The sequence below is a fragment of the Pelmatolapia mariae genome, linkage group LG22 (genome assembly GCF_036321145.2).
Source record: "Pelmatolapia mariae isolate MD_Pm_ZW linkage group LG22, Pm_UMD_F_2, whole genome shotgun sequence".
Lineage (NCBI taxonomy): Eukaryota > Metazoa > Chordata > Actinopteri > Cichliformes > Cichlidae > Pelmatolapia > Pelmatolapia mariae.
Genome location: NC_086245.2, coordinates 6,510,757 through 6,530,900, shown reverse-complemented (window position 1 = coordinate 6,530,900; position 20,144 = coordinate 6,510,757). Strand labels below are relative to the sequence as shown.

Genomic DNA, 20,144 nt, shown 5'->3' with positions numbered 1-20,144 from the left:
GACATCAATTGACATCAGCCGACTCACAGGTGGGAAGCCTGACAGGGAGCAACAGCTGGGGACTGTCTAATCTGAAAGAAAACAAGAGAAAAGTCACTCAGATGTAAGGTGCTTCTTCTTAATTGCTCCACTTAGTGTCTGAAGGAGGAAAAAAAACAGCTGAGAAATACAACTTATCTGACACTTAGAGAGGACAGAAAAGCTTAAGACCCCTTTTGTCACATCACACGGTGCAGGAGGTGAAGTAAGGGGATATCACACTTGTGTTAACTGTACAGCAGAGCAGAAAAAACCCTGTCAGCTGCACTTTTTTAAGAGGTGGCTGCATCGTGCATCAGTTGCCTGCAGACTCCTTGACAATCACGGGATCAGCACACAAAGCAAAGCATACAAACCGAAACAAATTCACACAAAAAACGTACTTTTTCAAATAAAAACTCAATATATTCTCGTTTAAATCCGCATATTTGACGAAGCCCTGAGTGCCTGGCGTTAAAATGAGGTTTAAGATAAGCAGTGTTTGCCGATCAGAAGCAGGCTGAAGCTAGCTGACGTTAGTTCCTTGTAGGTGGAGTAAAAGTCAAAGCAGCCACTTACAACAATGACAAAGCTGCGCACCGACTTCATATCTTTAAATCCTCAGATCCACGCAGATTGACTCACTCCACGGCTCAGCAGGGGGATTTCACCCATAAAACACCAGCTTAGCTTTATTTTTCTGCGGTATTCTGTCGCCGCTGTTTGCCGGACTTCGGTGGGTCTTCTCGCCGTCTTTCCTCCCAGGAGGAAGTCCTTTGAAATTTGGCGCGCCACTCTGGGAGCTTCCTTGCGCGAGAAGCGACGTCACGTCCTGCCCCGCCCCGATTGGCTGCGGGCCAGGGCGCCTTCAGCGGGAGCAGGAGCGGCCCGGCCGGAGGAGGAGGCCCGACGCAAGTGTCACAGCTGGGCTAGCCACTTTACTCAAGCTCAACAGGCCAAACTGCCGCATAGTGAGCAGTAAAAGTAGTTTACAGAAGTTTAACAGACATAAAAGGGTTAAACTCAAACACAGGGCAAAAAACAAAGCAACACATTTAAAAGCAGCTCATACTGTTCTCATAAAGAGCTGTGAACAGGACCTGAAGTTAAGAAAAGCGAGGAAAATACTGTTAGAGCGGTAGATGCTGGTGCTGTGCAGCACTGCAAAATTTGGTATAGATCTGATTACTAAATATCAATAAAGCTGTATAATAACTGAGCTCTGTAGCAATATACTGTGTTTAGTTATATAGTGCCAGATTGCTACAGCAGTCACATTGAGCTGCTTTATGGCAAGCTGAAGACCCAACAAGATAGCAGAGAAAACTCCAGTAATTAAACAATCCCCTTTAAGCAAGCACTTGATGACAGTGGCAAAGAAAAACTCCTATTTAACAGGAAGAACCAGGATCAGGGAGGGGCAGCCGTCTGCTTCGACCATTTGGGGGTGATGGGAGAAAGACAGGATAAAAAACACACACTGTGGAAGAGGGCCAGAAGTTATTAATAAGAGCAGTGCGTCATAATTTATGAGATGACTCATTGTCAGTTTGCAAATTCTGAACACATTTTAATAACCACACTATGATTTTGACTTTACACAGTCGTGAGTTAATATAACAAAAGAACATTTTTCTGTATTTTGAAACAGGGTTCTGTAAAAACCTGAAATGGAAATGTGTTTGTCTCTAAAGCACCTATGGACTCAGCTTATGTGCACTTTATAGCATGAATGAGATAAAGCACTTTATACATTATATCTCATTCACCCATATACATACACACTAATACAAGCACTTTTTCTACGTTTAAACTCTATATTTAACATCCACACTCCAATAAACACAACTCAGGGTTCAGTATCCTACCCAAAGATACTTTGGCATGCAGACTAGAGCAGCCAGCAATTAAACCACCAACCTTCCTGTTAGTGGATGACCCGCTCTGAGCCACAGCCATCCCAGCGGATGACAACGGCCTGCCAGAACTGCCCTGCCGACGAATCCAGTTCAGCCCCCTGGCTTTGCAAAGTGTGAAAATTGAATTGAAGTCCGAAATTACTCTAATTTTCTAATAAAATGAACTGCTATTCCCATGTGGTGGAGCTTCCATGTGCCTGCTACACAGGAGTGGAAGTGCATAGAAAGTTAAAAGTATTGCCAGAGCTAGACAACTTATTTAAATGATAAAAATATAAAATACTAATACTTCATTCCAAAAACTCCACATGTGTAGGTGTTGTGGTTTTCCACTGTTATGTGTAAACTATAATATAATAGATTCAATCAATGTGGTAAAACTGATGCATTTTGTTAAAAGTATGCTTATTTATCTTCTTTATTATCATTTGTTTTATAAATGGGTCTCTTTGTAAATGAGAAGAACAACTGAAAAAGAAAGTATGCCTCATGTTGTCGAGTAGTCTTTAAGATATTCTGGAAAAATATGTGTTCATTTAGGCCTTTGTTTGGTGGTCTGATCAAATTGGAATTATAAACTCAGTCTAGAGGGCTTTTCATTACAGCAGAACTGAGTTTATCCAACAGAGTGGTTTCCTCAAAGTTGCAGCACACTTATTTATGCTGTACACACCCAGTAGCTCTATGCAGCATAAATAAGTTTAAGTATAGACAACATTCAAGTGAAACACGGTGGTAGCGCAGTGCAGCGTTGCCTGACAGCAAGAAGGTTTCTGGTTTCCGCCTCAGGCTGTTGGGATGTTGATGCGTGGAGTTTGCATGTTTTCCCAGTGCCTGCATGTGTGTCTCAATCTGGGATTAGATGGACAGAAGACTGTGAAACAAACTAAACCCACAAAAAACTGCAGTAAATTCTCCAAGATGCTTCAAACACCCTTTGTGCCAAGTCCTCAGAAAAACTTGCACAAGCCTTCTGAAATGATTTTATTTACACTCACACATCATAAAGTCCGATTTAAGATGAGAAAAGAGACACACAAGAGTCTTCATAGGTCAACTCACAGTCATGGCTAAACGCTATTATTCTGCACAAACACAAACATCAAGGGGAAGTAACAGCAAGAGAGACATTGTCGAATGCAGGATGTCAATAGTAGCAGCAGGCACTCATTTGTATTTGTGTTGTTTTTATGTGATTCTGTTAATGTGAATTTTGTTAATTTGATGTAGCAGGAGGAGCGAGTCAGAGGGAGCATTTATTCTCATTTAACTGTTTATTATTAGTGCCTGTTTAGAGGGAACCCATACAGTGATTATATTTATAAGAAAATATGATTCCTGTTGGTGTGTTTTTGCCTTTTGTCATTATCTATGATTCGGGATAATGTTTCTTAAAGCTATGCACTACAACCGCTAAAGCACTGAGATAATATTATGCAAAAAGACTTAAGCGGCACCAGTGCCTACAGGCAAGCACTGCACAATCAACTGGAGTGCTTTCATCACTACTTCCTATTACTTCTGGGTATATTTAGGTGAACTTAAAGAATTCAAAATGTGTTCGGTGCTTTCTCGGGAAAGTGGTTACCTTCTCTTACAGATTAAAACCATTTATATATAATGTGGCTTTCCTGATACGTTTTGGAAATGCGTGCTAATCCTTTATTGAAGTTCAAATGAAAAATACTTGAGTTGGGTGAAGGAAACGGAAAGAGTACCTAAAAAAGCAGCGAGACAAAAATATAAATCTCGTGATTTGCTCTGGGTTGAAAATTCATTTAATTGGAATTATTCATTCATTACAGAAAAAGAGAGGAGCTTTACAAAAGTATGTGTCATTATGCCAAAAGGTCTCAAAGGTAATACAAATAAGCACTGATGTATCCTTCAAGCAAACCAGGCTTGTTTATGGCAGTACACTGAAATATTGTTAGAGTCAATGACTACATGTGAGACCTGAAAGACCTGATTTCTTTTTCAAATTAAAGCAAGATGTTCATCAGAACAGAAAACAAAAGAGGAAAGAAATCGGACCAGAATTCCTGGTATCATTCAAACAGGTACAATCATGTCTCCTTGAATCGTTCTGTCTCACTTCCTGTGACCTAGGCTCACAATATTAATACAGATTTCTATGTTTCAGTGTTTTTTCTTCACAAAATTAGTCAGAACTCAGCACAACCTGCATATTTCTCACATTTTCCTCCAAAATGCAGGCTAAAAAAGTTAACCTGCTTAAAGACTGTTTTATATAAGACATTAAAGGCTTGCCATTCAATTACTTTCTCCATTAAACCCCACTGCTCGGCATAAAGACAGACACTTCACTTTCAAATCAGCTGATAAAAAACAGTCACCTTCTAGCTTTTTAGTTTAAAGTCCACGGAGACAAAAGATCACGGCCCTGATCAAACTGAAAGAGAAAGTGAAACGATCCCAGCACGTTAAAAAAAATCCCTCAAACACAGCCCTAAATAAAACATTAGAGATGTGTTTTTGCAGAAAAAGCTACGGTAATATTGACAATGACAATACTTCTGATGGGCTAAAACAACGAGGAGGAGCCAGTTAAGCTTCAAGAACCACCCCGACTACCTGATCCTTTTAAGCTAAGGAGGTAAAACTCACAGGTAGACTTAATAAACAGACCAGGCATGATGCAAGGTGCACCCAGTGTCAATGTAATATTCAGTCACATAAACTAAACATCTGGAATACAAATTTTAATGCCACTTAGAGTCAGATCATGCATTTTAGATTTGAAATAGACATCAACTTGACAATTAAGAATTTTAGTCTATGCACATTCAGCTGTATGTTAAAGGAGAATATCAGATCAAAGGCAATCTCATTTTAATGCATGCCATTTTATTTTTGTCAAAAACAGAATGAAAAAGTTAAATATGATAAAAACACATTTCAAAGACTAAATCAAATAAAGGCAAAATTCTTCAATATTTCACACGTTTATCATTTATTTCATACTGGGTGTTAATAAATGCAACAAACATCCACTTCTGAAGGAAAATCAATTTTATGAACATATGGCATAAAAGCGCATGTGAAAAAGCACTAATATTCATCCTCAACTCACACTCGCTGCTGAATCCCTGCAGTGAAAGGTGATTTTTTTTTTTTTCTAAGGTTAAGGAGGATCATGGGAAACAACAGCCACGAGTTCACAGTGAACTCTGGTGGCCGGCTGTACAGAAAAGTGCAGTTCACATTATTATTATCAATATTAGGTCACGTCTGCTGTCCCACAAGCAATCTACTGGTCGGCATGCTGCAGTTACACTAACTCTTAGGTATACTCGGACAGCAGATATAGGCTATAATATCAGAGTAAGGAGAAATACTAAGCACAGATAGACTAGTGTTTTGGTGCTCAATGTGACGCTATAAAAAGTCCAGACAATGAAAGTCATTCATTCAAAGGAGGTGGGTTTTTAAGCATATCCACTTCTCTCCTCTGAGATCAAGTACATTTATTTCAAAGTAAAGACAATTATTATATGATTTTTTTCATACGTACATTTTTTTTTTAACCTTTTCTTACATGAAAAACATCCGCAGGTGCTGGGAGGCTCGCGATAGGTCAGAAGTTTGACTACAAAACAGATTTCAAGCAGAAAATGGTACACTGCATTTCTGAATAATTCACAATGCTGCTCAGAGCCGAAGCACTGCTGAACCAGGATCAGTTTGTCCAAAAGATTACCGGCAATATTAGCGTGGTAAAATATTGCACTCAGAGTGACGGAGTGATAAGTGCTTTCCAATTAGTTTCTCCAATTATCCGTCATGAATCAGAGATGAGACTAAATTCAATCACAAAAGCCACTGATTTGAACTGGAGTGAATTAAATTTAATTGATGTGAGAGTCAGAAGCTGCAGTGAACGGTAGTGTGGATATTTTGTGCGAGAGCGTATTTCTGTTATGATCAGATGTATTAGCGCACTGCCACACTGCAGACATCATTTCGTGTTTTTTTATTATATTCTTTGGATTTACAGAGAATAGTAGATTAACAGAAGAGCGAATCTACCAGAACTGAAAGAACATTTTATTAAATCTCCCCCTACCCACACACGGATCAACACTTCTGTTCTGAGAGGCTTTGTGAATAGCGGCTCAGATGTGTAATGAAAGAGAAAACATCAGACTGAGGATGAATGACAGCAAGTGAAATCCTTTCATAAAGCCTATGTCAGCCGTGATTGCCTGAACCTAAAGTTTTATTATTCCAGCAGGCACAGGCTGCGATCCAAAGGAGGGCGGTGTCCTTTCACCCTGCCAAGCGCAAAAGTGCCCTCCAAAAGAGGCTTTATGATGCACGTTGGATCTGAAACCTTTCATCTTTATAAAGTAAAACGCATTTGAGAAAGTGTGCTGCTCTCAAAATTGAAGTACACAAAATAAAACGTCGACCAGGATCTGAAATATCTGCACGTAAATGTTAAATCTTCCTGATGAATGCATCTCAGATACTCTGATGTGATGCTTTCATAACAGCTCAGACCGAACAGCAAGCATAGCAGGCAGATATTTGTCTTGAGCAATATCTGGGGCTCCACAAAGGACTCCGTATATCTGCTGAATATCTTGGCAGCCTGTGCAGCAGATATACCCCGCTGTGGTTAAATGGAAGTTTTTTAAAAAATTCGACTTAGCATACAGCAAAATTTTGAATAATATGCTAATTATGTTTCTTGTTCCACAGTAAAACTGCAACACGTCTGGCAGCAGGACAAGAACAGCATCCTAGTTAAGATGCATCGTTTCCATCTAGCTGCTAGCTTTGCAGATGCCAGATAAATGGCTTAAGCTGTCTCTAAGGAAGGTTAGCCTGTACAAAAACAAATAGGCTGAATTTTCTGAATCTTGGTGGTTAGGTGCAGCATGATCACAAGAGGAACGCATATCTGATGCTTTAGTTGATAGGCCTTGGCCTTGGTACAGGATGCACTCTGATTGCTTATCTAGTTTAGAGGTGGGTTTTTTCATGTTACCTTATCACAAACCTTCAGACACTCTGTAACTCAGAAAAAAATTCCAACTGTGCTGCTAGTTTACAAGTTATAAAACATGCAAGCAAACGATGCGTCAGAAATCATTCACAATTTTATGTCTCTCTCTCCATATATATGAATATAGTGAATATATATGCTACGTCTAAGTGTCTGGTGTCCTTATTCCCTATTGTGCACGTAAAATATACCACAATGCTCTACTAAATAGTGTAAATACAACTACTACAAAAGATACCATCGCACACTGTGCTGAAGGTAAAATCACAAATTATTTCTGTTTATGACACTGAGAAAATCTGCATTAATACCCAAAATACTGCCAGTTTATTAGGCTGATGTTCCTATGTTTTAACTCTGTGACAGCAGCAGAGAATCACCTGACTGATATTTAAAAGTTTGATCACAGACAGCTGTCTACACAGAACTTCCTTTACAGGCATCAGCTTATAACGAATGAGTGAATGATTTCAGACACGACCAGAATCACCTGGGACTTTCCTGGAGTTACAGATTTGGGCAAGAAACCAAAGAAGCGTGCGCGTATTTATGAGAAACAGATGCGTTTCTTTACATATCATCAATTTATTATCCTGTAACTATATCCTACTGGCCTGCATTTGTTTGGATTTCTGGAACTTTATGTGAATCCGACATTCCTGCCCCAGTCTTGGAGGCAGTGCGAGGTTAAATCAACAACGCTCTTGACGCTTTGCACCCCAGAGGCAGCAGAGTCTCTGCTGACATCAGCTTTGATGAAAGGACTTCACAGATCACGACCGAGGCCCAGACACACAAACATGGCACGAGCTACGAGTCTTCCCAGCTAAAGGCATAGTTTTCTGCTTACTGTCGATGTGTGGTTAAAGGATAAATGCAGCGTTTTAATAGTATAAAATCTTGCATAAGCCTTGCAGTAAGAAATATGTTAGTATTTTCACACTATACACATGCAGATCACATATCTGTATATTTACAACTGTGAAAAAAGGATAACTAAGTGAACATGATCATGTTAGGATGTGCTACGCCTGATTCCTCTCTCCTGTGGGTGATAGTAATGTGTAAGTGCTATAATACTAATATTGCTTTAGAATTAATTGAAACTCCACTGACCATCAATTTGCTCACCTAACAAGAGTTTTGGAAGCCCCTCAGTTTACACATATATCAGATGAAGTCCCTGCACGAGCAAAAGCACATCCATAGAAAACAGCCATATAAAATCATTCAGTCACATTAATGTAGGGTACACAAGTCATTGTAAACACATGACACTGAAATACGCAACTCAAACTAAGTTTTCCTGAATAAAAAGGGAACGAGCTAATAAAAAGTCTATGTGTTTGCAAATCACCTTACTGTATTTACAATAGCTGCTTCTTACCTTTTACCCTTTTTAAATACAGCATGAACCCTTTTTTACATTTAAAAAGGGATTACTTGTTAAATTTTGTGCTTTTCTTTTCCAGGCATTGATTATCTGCACCTGTCTGACTGCTATTAGTCACCCTGGGAGGTTTGGATCGTAAATCTCTCTTTTCCAGTTGACATTGATTCGGTTACAGCATGAGGTAGCCGTACTGCTAACAGTTGTCAATGGCAGCCATAATAGTGATATCGAAATGAGGACTGGGTGATGAAGGTAAGTGTGGTTCAGGTGTGATTCAGAGGGTGCAGCGCGCGCCCGACGTTGCCGTGACACAACCCTGGTGGTATCACGGACTGTCAGGCCCTGCGGAGGACAGGACATGCCTGGACGCCGTTTCGTCAGCGCCATGAGATGCCTCGCTCTCGTACTGCGGTGTAAATCAGCTTCCCGTGACCTGGATTAGCCCACGGGCTCCTTTCACAGCAAGGAAGGGGAACCAATTAGTCAGAAGCAGTTGTTAGGATGGAGAGAGCTTAATCTAATTGACACTGTTCATGCTTCTTTTAAAAAATGTTTTATCTTCCGTCACTTATTCCATTTCTCATCTGTAGCGTCTGTGTGTGTTCTCCCACAAAATGTTTTCATTGCTCTTAAGTGACCGCTAATTTACCAAACCTCCCCATGTAAAAAGAAGCCCCTTCAAAAGAAGAAGAAAAAGCAGATTTTATTCAAGGATGTAATTTAAAAGAGATTTGACTACATCTCCAGCCCATTCTGTGGCCTCTTTTTAAAATCACGCTTTTAAAGCTCAAATCTGCAGCACGATTTCAGGATTCGAATGCCCTTGAGTAGATGAAAGGTGGTCGTGCAGCACTTAAACTTAAATATAGCTCTTACTTCAGTGATTGAACAGATTTTGAGCGATGCCTTTGTAACATTGTAACTGCTAGGTCAACAACACTGGACTATCATATAGTGAATTATGTGATAAGTTAGGATTAATAAAGCACGAGCAACAAGTTATTAGTTTAACCCTAAATTTGTGATTTGTATCTTTTCCTCTTTTTAATTTCCTGTTTTTAATGGGTTGAACTGACTCATGCCTCCATACGAAGCACTGAGTGTCTAATAATGTTGTTTCGGTTTACACGAACCACCCCCTCCACACACACACACACACATTTACACTTCTCACGACTTATTCAGTCTCCTTCTGTTGAGGCTGCGGGCTGCATCGTTATCGCAGACTGATCCAAACTGTGCCTTTCCACTCACTTCATTTTGGCAAACAACCGGGCTACAATAATTGGAGCACCGTGAGATGGATTGGGGCTGAGATGAAAATAGGGGGCTTTAAATCATGCAAGTCATTTATCTGTTCGCCGAATAGAACACTGTTCCATCTCTGTCGTCTCTTTTATCACCGCTCCTCACTCGACGGTGTCCGTGAATTGGTCCGTCTGCAAAGAGACCGAGAATCCAATTACGTTCTCAGGAGCCGTTCCAAAAGCCCCAGACGTGTTGCACGCTAGTCTCTGGATTTTATTTTCCTCTGACAGGGCTGCTGACAACTCCCTTGGGTGGGTAAAACAGATGAGGACAGTTTCTGCAGTTAGTTGTTGCTCTTTTGGGTTTTTTTTTCCTTTTTTGGGGGCTTTTATCATTAGTGCGAGTGAGATGAAGTGGACGTTTAGGCGGTTTTCTCTAGATGATGCCTTGAATTTGGCAGATTTGACACACTGGATATAAGAGAAAGGGAAACAGCCATCCAGTAGTAGGGTACTCAGTCTAATCTAGCTTGTTTCACTTTGCAGGTTTTTGAGAAATAATACCTCGAGTAGATTTTTCTCCGGGTAAATGACTGCTGAAACAAGCACTTTTGTCGGAGATGTGGAGGCGCTTTCCGACATGCTTGTACTGTTAATAATAGAGAGACTGCATGTGGGTGGGCTGAAATGCAATCATCACTGTGTTTGTCTGATGCAGTGAGAGCAGACAAAAGTGCTGTCAGAGGCAACGCATTGAGATTCGCCATTGGAAAGGGAGACGCTCTCTGCTGTTATTGTCGTTAGTAGCCTTGGTCCTAGAAAATAATGTCTGATTCCTTGATGCGCGCTGGCTCTACCTGTCAAACTGTCACACTGCTGTCGCCTTTTTTTTGACCAGTTTTCACAGGAATCAAAATCATTTGATCCCCTTCAGGCGTTTTCCTAAAAGTGATGAATGTGTTTTACCCTTTTCGTGTCATCACAGCTTCTTTTGTAAGCCTATGCTTCTTTAGCAGGCATGCAGTCTACTCTAATGTCAGCAATGTCCTGTAGATCTGAACTATGATAGCTACTCTAATGTTTAATTTAAATGCATGCATTTTCCAGATGCACGGAGCTGCTTTTGATACAGCTCGGGGGGTTCTATTTTTACCTTTCATTTTTCAGAGCATATTGCTTTAAATTTTGCATTGTGCATTTTGAGCATCTGCTGCTTTAGTTATTTTCTTCTAGGCTAGGCTAGACATCCAGATCCAAGCTTTAACATTTGTCTGTGATGTTGCTTCAAATGCAGTGACAAAGGACTTGATGATGTGAGATATGAGAAGTTCCTGCCAGACGACTGTGGATGTGTTGGGAGAGGTGAGCTTAAAAAAAATACACCCTGGTACTCCCTCTCAGGTGCTCTGGGCCGTTTCCTCCTTCTGCTCACCTTCTCCACTCTCAGCCCCTCCCTCTGACTTGGCCGTATCTGACTCAGCAGTGCCTCTGGAGGCGGTTCCCGGTGATGCAGCACCACGGAGGCTTCCATCAGGGGTCGCAGCTGCGAGCGAGTGAGGATTAGAGATGGGGCTCAAGGCAGAGTCAGGGGTTTGGCTAGCGCTGAGGTCGCCATCGGGGACCACAGTGGCCTCCAAGCCCTCGGAGTGCGATTCTTCAGATATGGCTGGAGGGGAGGCGGCATTTAGCAGGGGCTTGTGGGAAGCGTAGGTCATCGCAGCATCCGTGTCGCTGTCCAGTGGGAGACCAGAGCTGGTGAACTCGACTCCGGAGTCGCTCATCTCCAAAAAGTTATCTGAGTTGAGAGTGTGGTAGCGGCCTGGTTTGGACACCTCGAGGCCCTGCATGAAAAGAGGCAGAAGGAGATGAAAGGCAAGCTAAATATACAATTCAGAAGAGTTAGGACACAAAGTAAGATGAAAGGAAAGATAAAGAAGGAAGAGAAGAGTAAAAGAGGAGAAAGTAGGACCCAACAAAAGATGAAAGTAAGACACAAAGTAAAGTTTAAAAAAACAACAACTAGAAAGTAGAGAGGCGATAAAGCAAAAGAAAGCCAGGTAGAATGGTAAAGAGGAAAAATATTATACAGGGACAGAGGGCTGAGATGAAAAGACAAAAGAAGCAGGAGTTGAAGCGAGTACAAAACAGATACCCCCAACAGGGCGTAGGAGATGAAGGAAGGAGGTGATATAGGATCGAAGAACGGAAGAAAAACAAGTGGTTAAAATTTAGGTCAGAGGAAAAACTAAAGTGAATAATTTATGTACATTTCTCCAACCGTATTTATAGACTTACCTCACCATCTCCTGCTGCCATCCCTACTCTTATGTTACATGGACACAAACAAAGAGGTCCAGCAAAATGATAAAGAAAACAACTGAATAGATCAAATAAGAATTATACTAAATGTTTGGCCTGTAAGATGTGGGCTACACCTGCTTTCAGTGTTAAATGTAGAAATCACATTTTCATTGTTGTTGTTTCTGAGATTCAAAGCTCTCTGTTGTCACATGCATGTTGATGTAAGACAACAAAACTCAATTTAACATTTGCCTGTAAGACATGTTTGTAACAAATAGACAAAATTTAATTTAAATTTAATCCAGACGCTGCTGCGTTCTTTGATATTTGAAACAACAAATTTAGAAAAGCAACTGTAGTTTTATTGTGATATTCCACGTTGGAGCCCAAGAAGTCCTGCGGGAGCTTTAATCAACCGTTTTAAAGGACTCCCTGAACCTTGACCACTTCACTTTCTTTACTCCTTTATTGCAGTTATAAACTTGAGTCTAATTTGTTCCACTGCCGAGTGCAGCCTGTAAGGTCGATTGCATTTTAATTACTCTTGGCACTGAGGTGACATTTTATAGCAGGTAGTTTCTGAGCAATCTCAAACACAAAGATGGGCAATGATGTTTCTGTCTTTAAATCTTTTTAAATCTTTTTTTAATTAATATATTACTTTGAGCAGAAACTTTTCCAAAAGTACATCAGGTGTTGGACATTATTAAGCTTCAGATTGTTCTCATAATCAAGATCAAGACTTCAGTCTCAGACGATATTGCTCTAATCATTCTTGTATCTACAGCTCTTATCACTAATAATTATGTAACCTAAAAAAGCTGATGGTGAAACTCTTCTTCTGTTGACCTATTAGCCTGATTTTCAAACCAGGACCAAACAACATCGCACAAAGATTAGAAGACATCCACTGATGGCACAAAAATGCTTATTCATCTGGCTACACACCAGTATTCTTATTATCCTTTATTAGCTAAACAAAAACGCATCTAGTTTTAGGTTTACACTAGTCAAAAAAGCAACATGAGTTTTATATCATGAACATTTGAATATGTTCACTGTCTTTGTTTTAATCCATTTCTCAGCATATAATTTTAATCCCTTAGATAACACAAACTTCTTCTGTGAGTAGTTGTTGGTTCCTGTTAATTTTAGTCAATGGCAGGGTGGTAATTTGTTTACCGAATACAAATAAGCTCACTTGTACTCCTCAGAAAAGGTTCAGTTTACTACATTCTTGTGCCAGTGGTCTCAAAAATACAAATAATCAGTGTGTGCCCAACACTGTGATCAGTGTCATCATGCTGCAAATGACAAAGCTGCTCCAGGCCAGTTGATTTGTATGCCAGATGCCAGTGTGCAGGTCTGAACTGTTGCTGCAGCCTTACATGACCCTGAGAGCACCACGTCTGAACTTGGTGAAAATGTGACGGGACAAAGATCAGCTGCTCCAACCTGTACCTCTGCCAGTCATACAGCTGCATCCCAGGGAAATGTCTGGAAACACTGTCAGAGCAGAAAAGGCCTGAGATACTCAGGGTCGATGTAATCATCACTGGCAGCCACAACCAATGACCACTGCACAGCTGCAGGCAATACCCAGGAATGCAGAGCAATTCCTTAGCAGCTAATCCTTACACTTGTGCAGTGCACAGATGGCCGACTGCTTGCTTCACATCCACAGGCCATCATGTTAAATGTCTCATATATACATATTTTATAGTGTTGGTCTATAAAATCTAATATAGCTCCCATTTTGAATACGAAAGTTAAAAAGGTAGCACTCCACAAAGTTCTCCAGCTGGTCGTGGGAATTGTACAGTTTTATGAGCACGTAAGAGCCATGAGAGTGAATAAAGCTGTAGCTGTGCAACAAACCTGCCCATTGAAAGCCAAGATGTGAATCATCTTTCTAGGCTCATCTGTCTTTCAGATTATGTGTTACTATTTTGATGCATGGTTATTAAAATATCTATGAATTTGCAGCTAAAGAACCAAGTTGGCTATTTGAAGCTGTGATCTTTTCATTTCTGCTATGTTTTATTTATCATTTTAACATGTTTTTGCGTTTTAATGGCTTTTTGTTTCCACCACTGACCTTGATGGTGACCTCTGTGCTCTCCGTGGGTTTATCACACATCGACTGTGTCAGCGATTCCTCGGTGAACCTGCTGTAAGCCTCACGAACCACCTGCAGACACACACACAGAAAGACACATACAACCATACAGGATGCATGTAAAAATCGACCGTCAACAACAGCTGTTTACACATCGTTTGTCATCATACATGTTTTACGTTACTACAGAGGACAATGACACACATACACAGGCTACATTTAACTGCACAGAAAGCTCCTAAACAGAGATATTAAAAAAGATCCTTGTGTGACATGACAGAGAGGACTTCTTTGTCTTCATGGCAGGGATGGAGGTTGAGAGGAAACAGAGCCTGGGGGGGGGGGGAGAGTTACAATATTTCACAAGTGCCTATTCCCTTCAACTGCAGGGAAGACGGCATGGGGGCAGATTGAAGATATATGGACTCAAGGTGCACTCTGAAAGTTTTAAAAGGGACAAGAAAGAGCCAGATGGATGTGCTAAAAGAGAGGTAAAGCAAGAAAAATGAGAAATGAAATGAAATCGGGATGAGTGGGATGTGTACGTGAAAAGAGTGAAGGCGTAAACGGGAGAGAGACGGTAAAAAGCTCAGAAGCTCTGTGCATTTTAAATAAACTGTCCATTAGTCAGCACAGCGGAGGGATAAGGACGCAGAGAGGGAACGGTGTGGATTACAGTCGGCATTAAGCAAACGACTGACTTTGTGCTGAAAGAGAGAATCCTGCTGAGGAGGCTGTGCAGATAAAAAAGATTAACTTCAAAATCCTTTATTAATTAAATAAAATCATACTTGATTAAAACTTGGTTGGCATCCACTTCAAGGTAGTCTTTCTGGTAAAGCTGGAACTCTTTTGCTTATTTTTTCAGCTCCCACAGGAACACCTGTTCTGATCACTTCAACTTGTGGTTTTATAGTGTGCACTCTTCTAATAAAATCTGGGAGACAGATGCAAAGCTGCAAAAAGCCAAATCTGCCAAGTGCAATGGGTGGGCTAAACATGGATGACTAAACATTTCCACCTTTTTATTGCGCTGTATGCCAGCAATGAGGTGACGTGGCACAGTGTCCTCCCTCAGAAGTCACAGTTTCAGTCTGACTCGAGGAATTCATGGTTCATCGCTTCTAAGCTGCTTTGGGATGTTGCTGGTGATGATTTGATCAGGGTGACACAGAAGCTGATCAATGGCACGTGATGAAACAGTTTAGAAATGCATGAGAATATGACCTTCAAGAGTAGGATGGAAATTTTATTGCTTTAAAAGTTACTGTTATGGGTGGACTCGCAGAACTTTTTTATCATGCATGGAAATTTACTGTTGTTTGTTCTGTGGTGTTTGAAGGGTAAATGATTGAAGGAGTGCACTGCTTGTCTCCAGTTTACAAAATAAAAAAAAATTCCTTTATAATATCTGCTAAACATAAAAAGGATGCAAACATTCTGCACAGCAGTAAAAAAAAATAATAATGTTGTTTAAGTAGACAAATTAAAGTTGACCTTTTTTTTAAATAAATGCAGCTGATATGTTAGCAAGAAGTTCCATATCTGATGTCTTTTTACCAGCGAGGGAAGCAAAGAAGTAGTACAAATAGATAAGAAAAGCGACCAAACAGGAGGAGGAGGGGGCTGGAAAGATAAACATGGTATTTGACAGACAGCAAGCAGGAGTAAGATAAACGTCAGTAAATGTAACAGAAGAGACTTAAAGTGGAAGAAATAATCAGCAGATAGTGAAGATGTACAGAGGAGAGCAGGACGGTGAGATGGATGTAATAAAATGCAAAGGATGAGACAAGCGGTCAGGTGAGGTGATGAGTCAGGTGTGATTGATCTGAGCTTCATGTCGGCCTCTTGGGTTAAGTCTCGAAAGGTTGCTGACATCCTCTCACGCACGTCTGCGATCTAACAGCTACAAGAAAATCCATAACAGCGAGGCCACCTGCTGTCATCTCAACCTCGGCTGTCAACACACAAACACACATCAAGCTCACACACAACACCACAGCTTTAACACACATTAAAGAGATTAACACAGTATATCACTGGTGATCACAAACAAAATGTTAGGACTCACAAACATACACTCAGAAAAAGTAACCACACAGAGACAAATACAGTGAATAAAGGCTGGAAGGATCTGCTGCTTTAACATTTCTCCCACAATCATCAGTAATCATGAAAAAATTGAAATAATCACAGGTCAGAATTTATTTTATTGGATAAATATTTATAAAAAAAAAAATCCAGGACTGTACTCGGACAAATCAGAAACCCAGAGACGGCCAGGAGAGCACATCAGGGGAGAGGGGCTAAGATAAAGACTAAAGGGAGGGCACGGCTATATAAGTACAGTGGGGACTAATCAGAGATAAGATACAGGTGAAGATAAATAGAAAATAAAAAACTAACGCTGAAACTTTGAAATAATATTCTAAACTTGAATGAACGAGGCAGAGGGAAACCCAGAAGGCTTGAAGACACAGACAAAACTGAGGGAAAGGAAAGAGCAGGGAAATACTGATAACATCATCAAGCCATAAACCACAAACACAACAACACACAAAAACACAATCACAAAAATCTAAAACGTCAAACACAAAGAAAGCAAAGAAATCCAAACTCAAAAGCAACTCAAATTTTTAATGTCCTGATTAAAACTAGATTTGATAATTTGAAGCAACAGCAGCTGATATTTCTTTAACAGTAGTGAGCTGTAACAGTGACTGTAGTGTAAATGTAGTTAAAATAAACAGAGTGAGAAGAATCACCCTTTGATGGAAACTTAATTAAGGCTAAATTAAGAAGGCTTTTTTTATTTTGAAAGGCATCCATGACGCGGTATTTTTAGCCGTCTTTGGTGAGCGACTTCAGAGCTTTACTGACTGGCTCACAAAGTGTTTTGTCCCAGCAGCTGACAGATTTTTTTAATTAGAAGTGATATTGCTCAGTAGCGCCTTAAATCTGTAAAGTCTCAAATGACTTTTTGCAGCTTTAAGTTGTAACTGTGAACAGCGTCGAAACTATTCCTTGTTTTTAATTTGCTGAATTGGAGGGAAACGAGTTTCCCCAATTTGGATGAAAAAAGTGTTCAAAATATTCTAAAGTTGAAATTACATATTGCTTAATAAAGAGAGTGAGTTTTTGTAATATGTAGCATATTTTTAGAAAAACCTATGTTCTTGTAATGCATAACTTTACTGTTTTAAACCTAAATTGAAACTTGAAACAGTTTTACATGAGAAAATTCCTTGGAAAGGATTGTTAGATGTTAGAGTTCAGATCTGCTGGCAGGTCCTGATAACAAATCATAATTTAATGTTCCACATAATTTATTTCTTGGAAAATGGAGGGTTCAGGCCAGCAGACTGCTATTTATCTGTTAACACCAGGGGAGTGTTAATCCCTTTAGGAGCTTGGCTTCGAGGCATAGCCTGAACTTATAAAGAGGAGTAAGACTGTAATAAGACTGAGAATCACAGCTATGGTTTTTTGTGTGAAATCCTGTTACAATCACATTTCCTGTGCATGTAAAATATGTGATACAGGAAATCTTGACCTGATTTAACCATTTTTAAACTTGTTAAATAAATGAGCAGAATGTTACACAATAAAACAATGTTTTTTAATAAGACTTTAAATCAGATCACTTTACAAACCTGATAGATTACCCAATAAGCACACAAACACATGCTTAACTTAATTTACCTGTGACCTGAAAAATTACAGACTTTTTCACTGTAATGCAGTTTTGTGTCTCTTTGAAAACACTTTCTAACTTACAGCCTGTCACATCCTGATACAGGAATCCGTTTATTATTGAAATTTTAACCAGGGCAAATATGATTGTTGAGATTTTTCTGATGCACAGGGAATTAGAAGAAAAAAACTGCATCAGGAGAGAGGCAGGAGACAGCACCAGGGCAGGATCTCCAGAAGGAGTTGAGGAGATAGAAAGAACTCTTTCATTTAACCTTTTCTGTAACTGTTTGGTTTGATTTATGTGTTAGAACTACTGGGTTACGTTTATGAGCAGCCTCCATTTTCACTACGTAAAAACATAAAGTTTAAAACATTTTTTTTTAAGTATTTCATTTCCATGGATATGCATGCTTGGTTAAAATGGTTTACAGGTCACGTGACAGTGATGAAGGTTTTCCCTTACCTGCTTCACTATCCTTGTGTCATGAACCAAACAAACCCTCCTCATTTAGCATCTGTTAAAGCTGCAAAATCTCTGCTATAAAATGTTGTTATTGCTGTTGCCTACATCACTTCCTGCTGTTCCAACCCCATCCACCTGCAGCTTCTGGAGGGATATTTACTCATCAGTTTCATATAATTCACAGTTTCTATGAGTGTTCCCTCTGTGATGGACTGCTGACCTGTCCAAGGTATATACCCCACCTCTCACCCTGTGACAGCTGGGATCAACTCCAGCCGCCCACAGACCAGAGCAGTTAAGAAAATGTATGTATAAGACCGAGCTCTATTAGTAAGAAGTGTTATGGATTATTTAATATTTTATAATGAAAAACAAAAGTCAAAGCCAAATTATAACAACAGTTTAATGTGAAAATAAAAAACTTACTTGTGAATAATGTACGGTAAGCAACTGGAAGAATAACGACCGGGCATCAAGTGATAGGCTAATTTTTCATGACTGGTGTCATTAAGGAGTAAATGTAAAAGCAGCAAATAAATGGGGGGTGTCTCACATCATGTCACATTTTAATTTATGACTTTGCATCACTTGAGAAAAATGAACACATAACACTGAATGCAGATAAACACACACACACACATTAAAAGGAAACAACTGACACACACACACTTTCTGGGCTGTTTGGCTGCACAGTTAAAATTCTCTACACAACAACAAACAAACAAAAAACACATATAATGCACACAACTCTTCAACACTGCCTTTCTGTTAGCGACTAAAACACACAAACAGCACGTACACCCACAAATATTACACTGCATATTTACCTTGTGATTCACGCCACACTATAAAACACCACCGAAGAAGAAGAAATGTGTGCACGCTTAGCTGGCTGGGTTTTACACTAGCAGTGAAGCTTCAGTACGAGCAGTTATCATAACCACACTGTTTATGAGTAACTGCAGTGCTCTGAGGTTTTATCAGCAGTGGGGGAGAGAAGAAGCGGAGGGAAGGAGCGGGAATATTTCACTGATGCTGGAACCAAAGCGCCACACGTGATATCAGCGTGACTTTCTCAAAGTTAGAAATTCCCAGCTGAAGTTACGCCAATACTGAGGAGGTTAAAGCCATCTCAACAGGTCATTCAATCACTATGCTGAAGTTTAAAGATCCCCTCCAGACATGTGTGCAGACTCTGTTTAAAAGAATGATTCGAGTCCGAGTTTTTCCCTTAAAAAAGGTTAATTAGCCTCCTGGAAATGCCTAAAATGACATAGTCGCCCTCCATCTTAATGGGAAATCCTGAATTTATGAATACGCAAATGTCTTTGGCTTCAAAATTGTAATACTTTTGCTCTACAATGTGTCTCCTATACACCACTGAAGGGTTATTTTCAATATATGTCCAAATCAAACCTCAAGCTTCCACATCGAGCTAGTGAAAGTCATCTATTGAACCACAGCTAACTTCTAGTGTAGCATCATCATTCCTGCTTGAACACCTTAAAGTTATATTTCCAGACAAACTTTGAACACTGGAGCCAGAACCACTAGTGAAAATAAAATTTTTGAGTGGAGGGAAACTTTAAAAAAATCAAAGTTTTTTTTGTTAAAGCAAGTAAAGCTGTTTCTGTTGTTCACAAACTCAGAGGGAGCCAAGCAGAAACAGCCCTCCTCTTCATCAACTGAGATTATTACTTGTTTTAAAAAACTTGAGACTTAATAATGGATTAAATGACTTGTTAAAATGGGCATTTCTGGTGTTTGCACCCCGACCTGGCTCAAAACTGTGACTGAAATCCTGCAAGACAATTCCTAACGTTGACTGAGCTGTGAAACCTGAATAAGATATAACATCTAAACTGAATTTCCTAATTCAAATCTCAATTTTTGAAAGTAAATACAGAGGAACTGCCTAATTTTGTAGGACCACTGTGGAATATTGCATTCTTT

At 39.8% G+C, this 20,144-nt stretch overlaps 1 protein-coding gene across 2 annotated transcripts in view; it reads right to left on the bottom strand.

Moving 5' to 3' along the window:
- Window positions 1-4,821: 4,821 nt before the first annotated feature.
- LOC135932760 (uncharacterized) overlaps window positions 4,822-20,144 on the bottom strand; it is a 31,900-nt gene continuing 16,577 nt past the window's right edge. Inside the window, exons 9-10 of one of the 2 annotated variants that reach the window (XM_065470373.1) lie at window positions 14,009-14,101; window positions 4,822-11,450 (exon numbers count right to left, since the gene is read on the bottom strand). In XM_065470373.1, the coding sequence (XP_065326445.1) occupies window positions 11,007-11,450; window positions 14,009-14,101 (537 nt within the window). In that variant the 3' untranslated portion in view covers window positions 4,822-11,006. The remainder of the gene's footprint in view (window positions 11,451-14,008; window positions 14,102-20,144) is intronic. The other variant, XR_010573634.1, reaches the window with a different exon arrangement.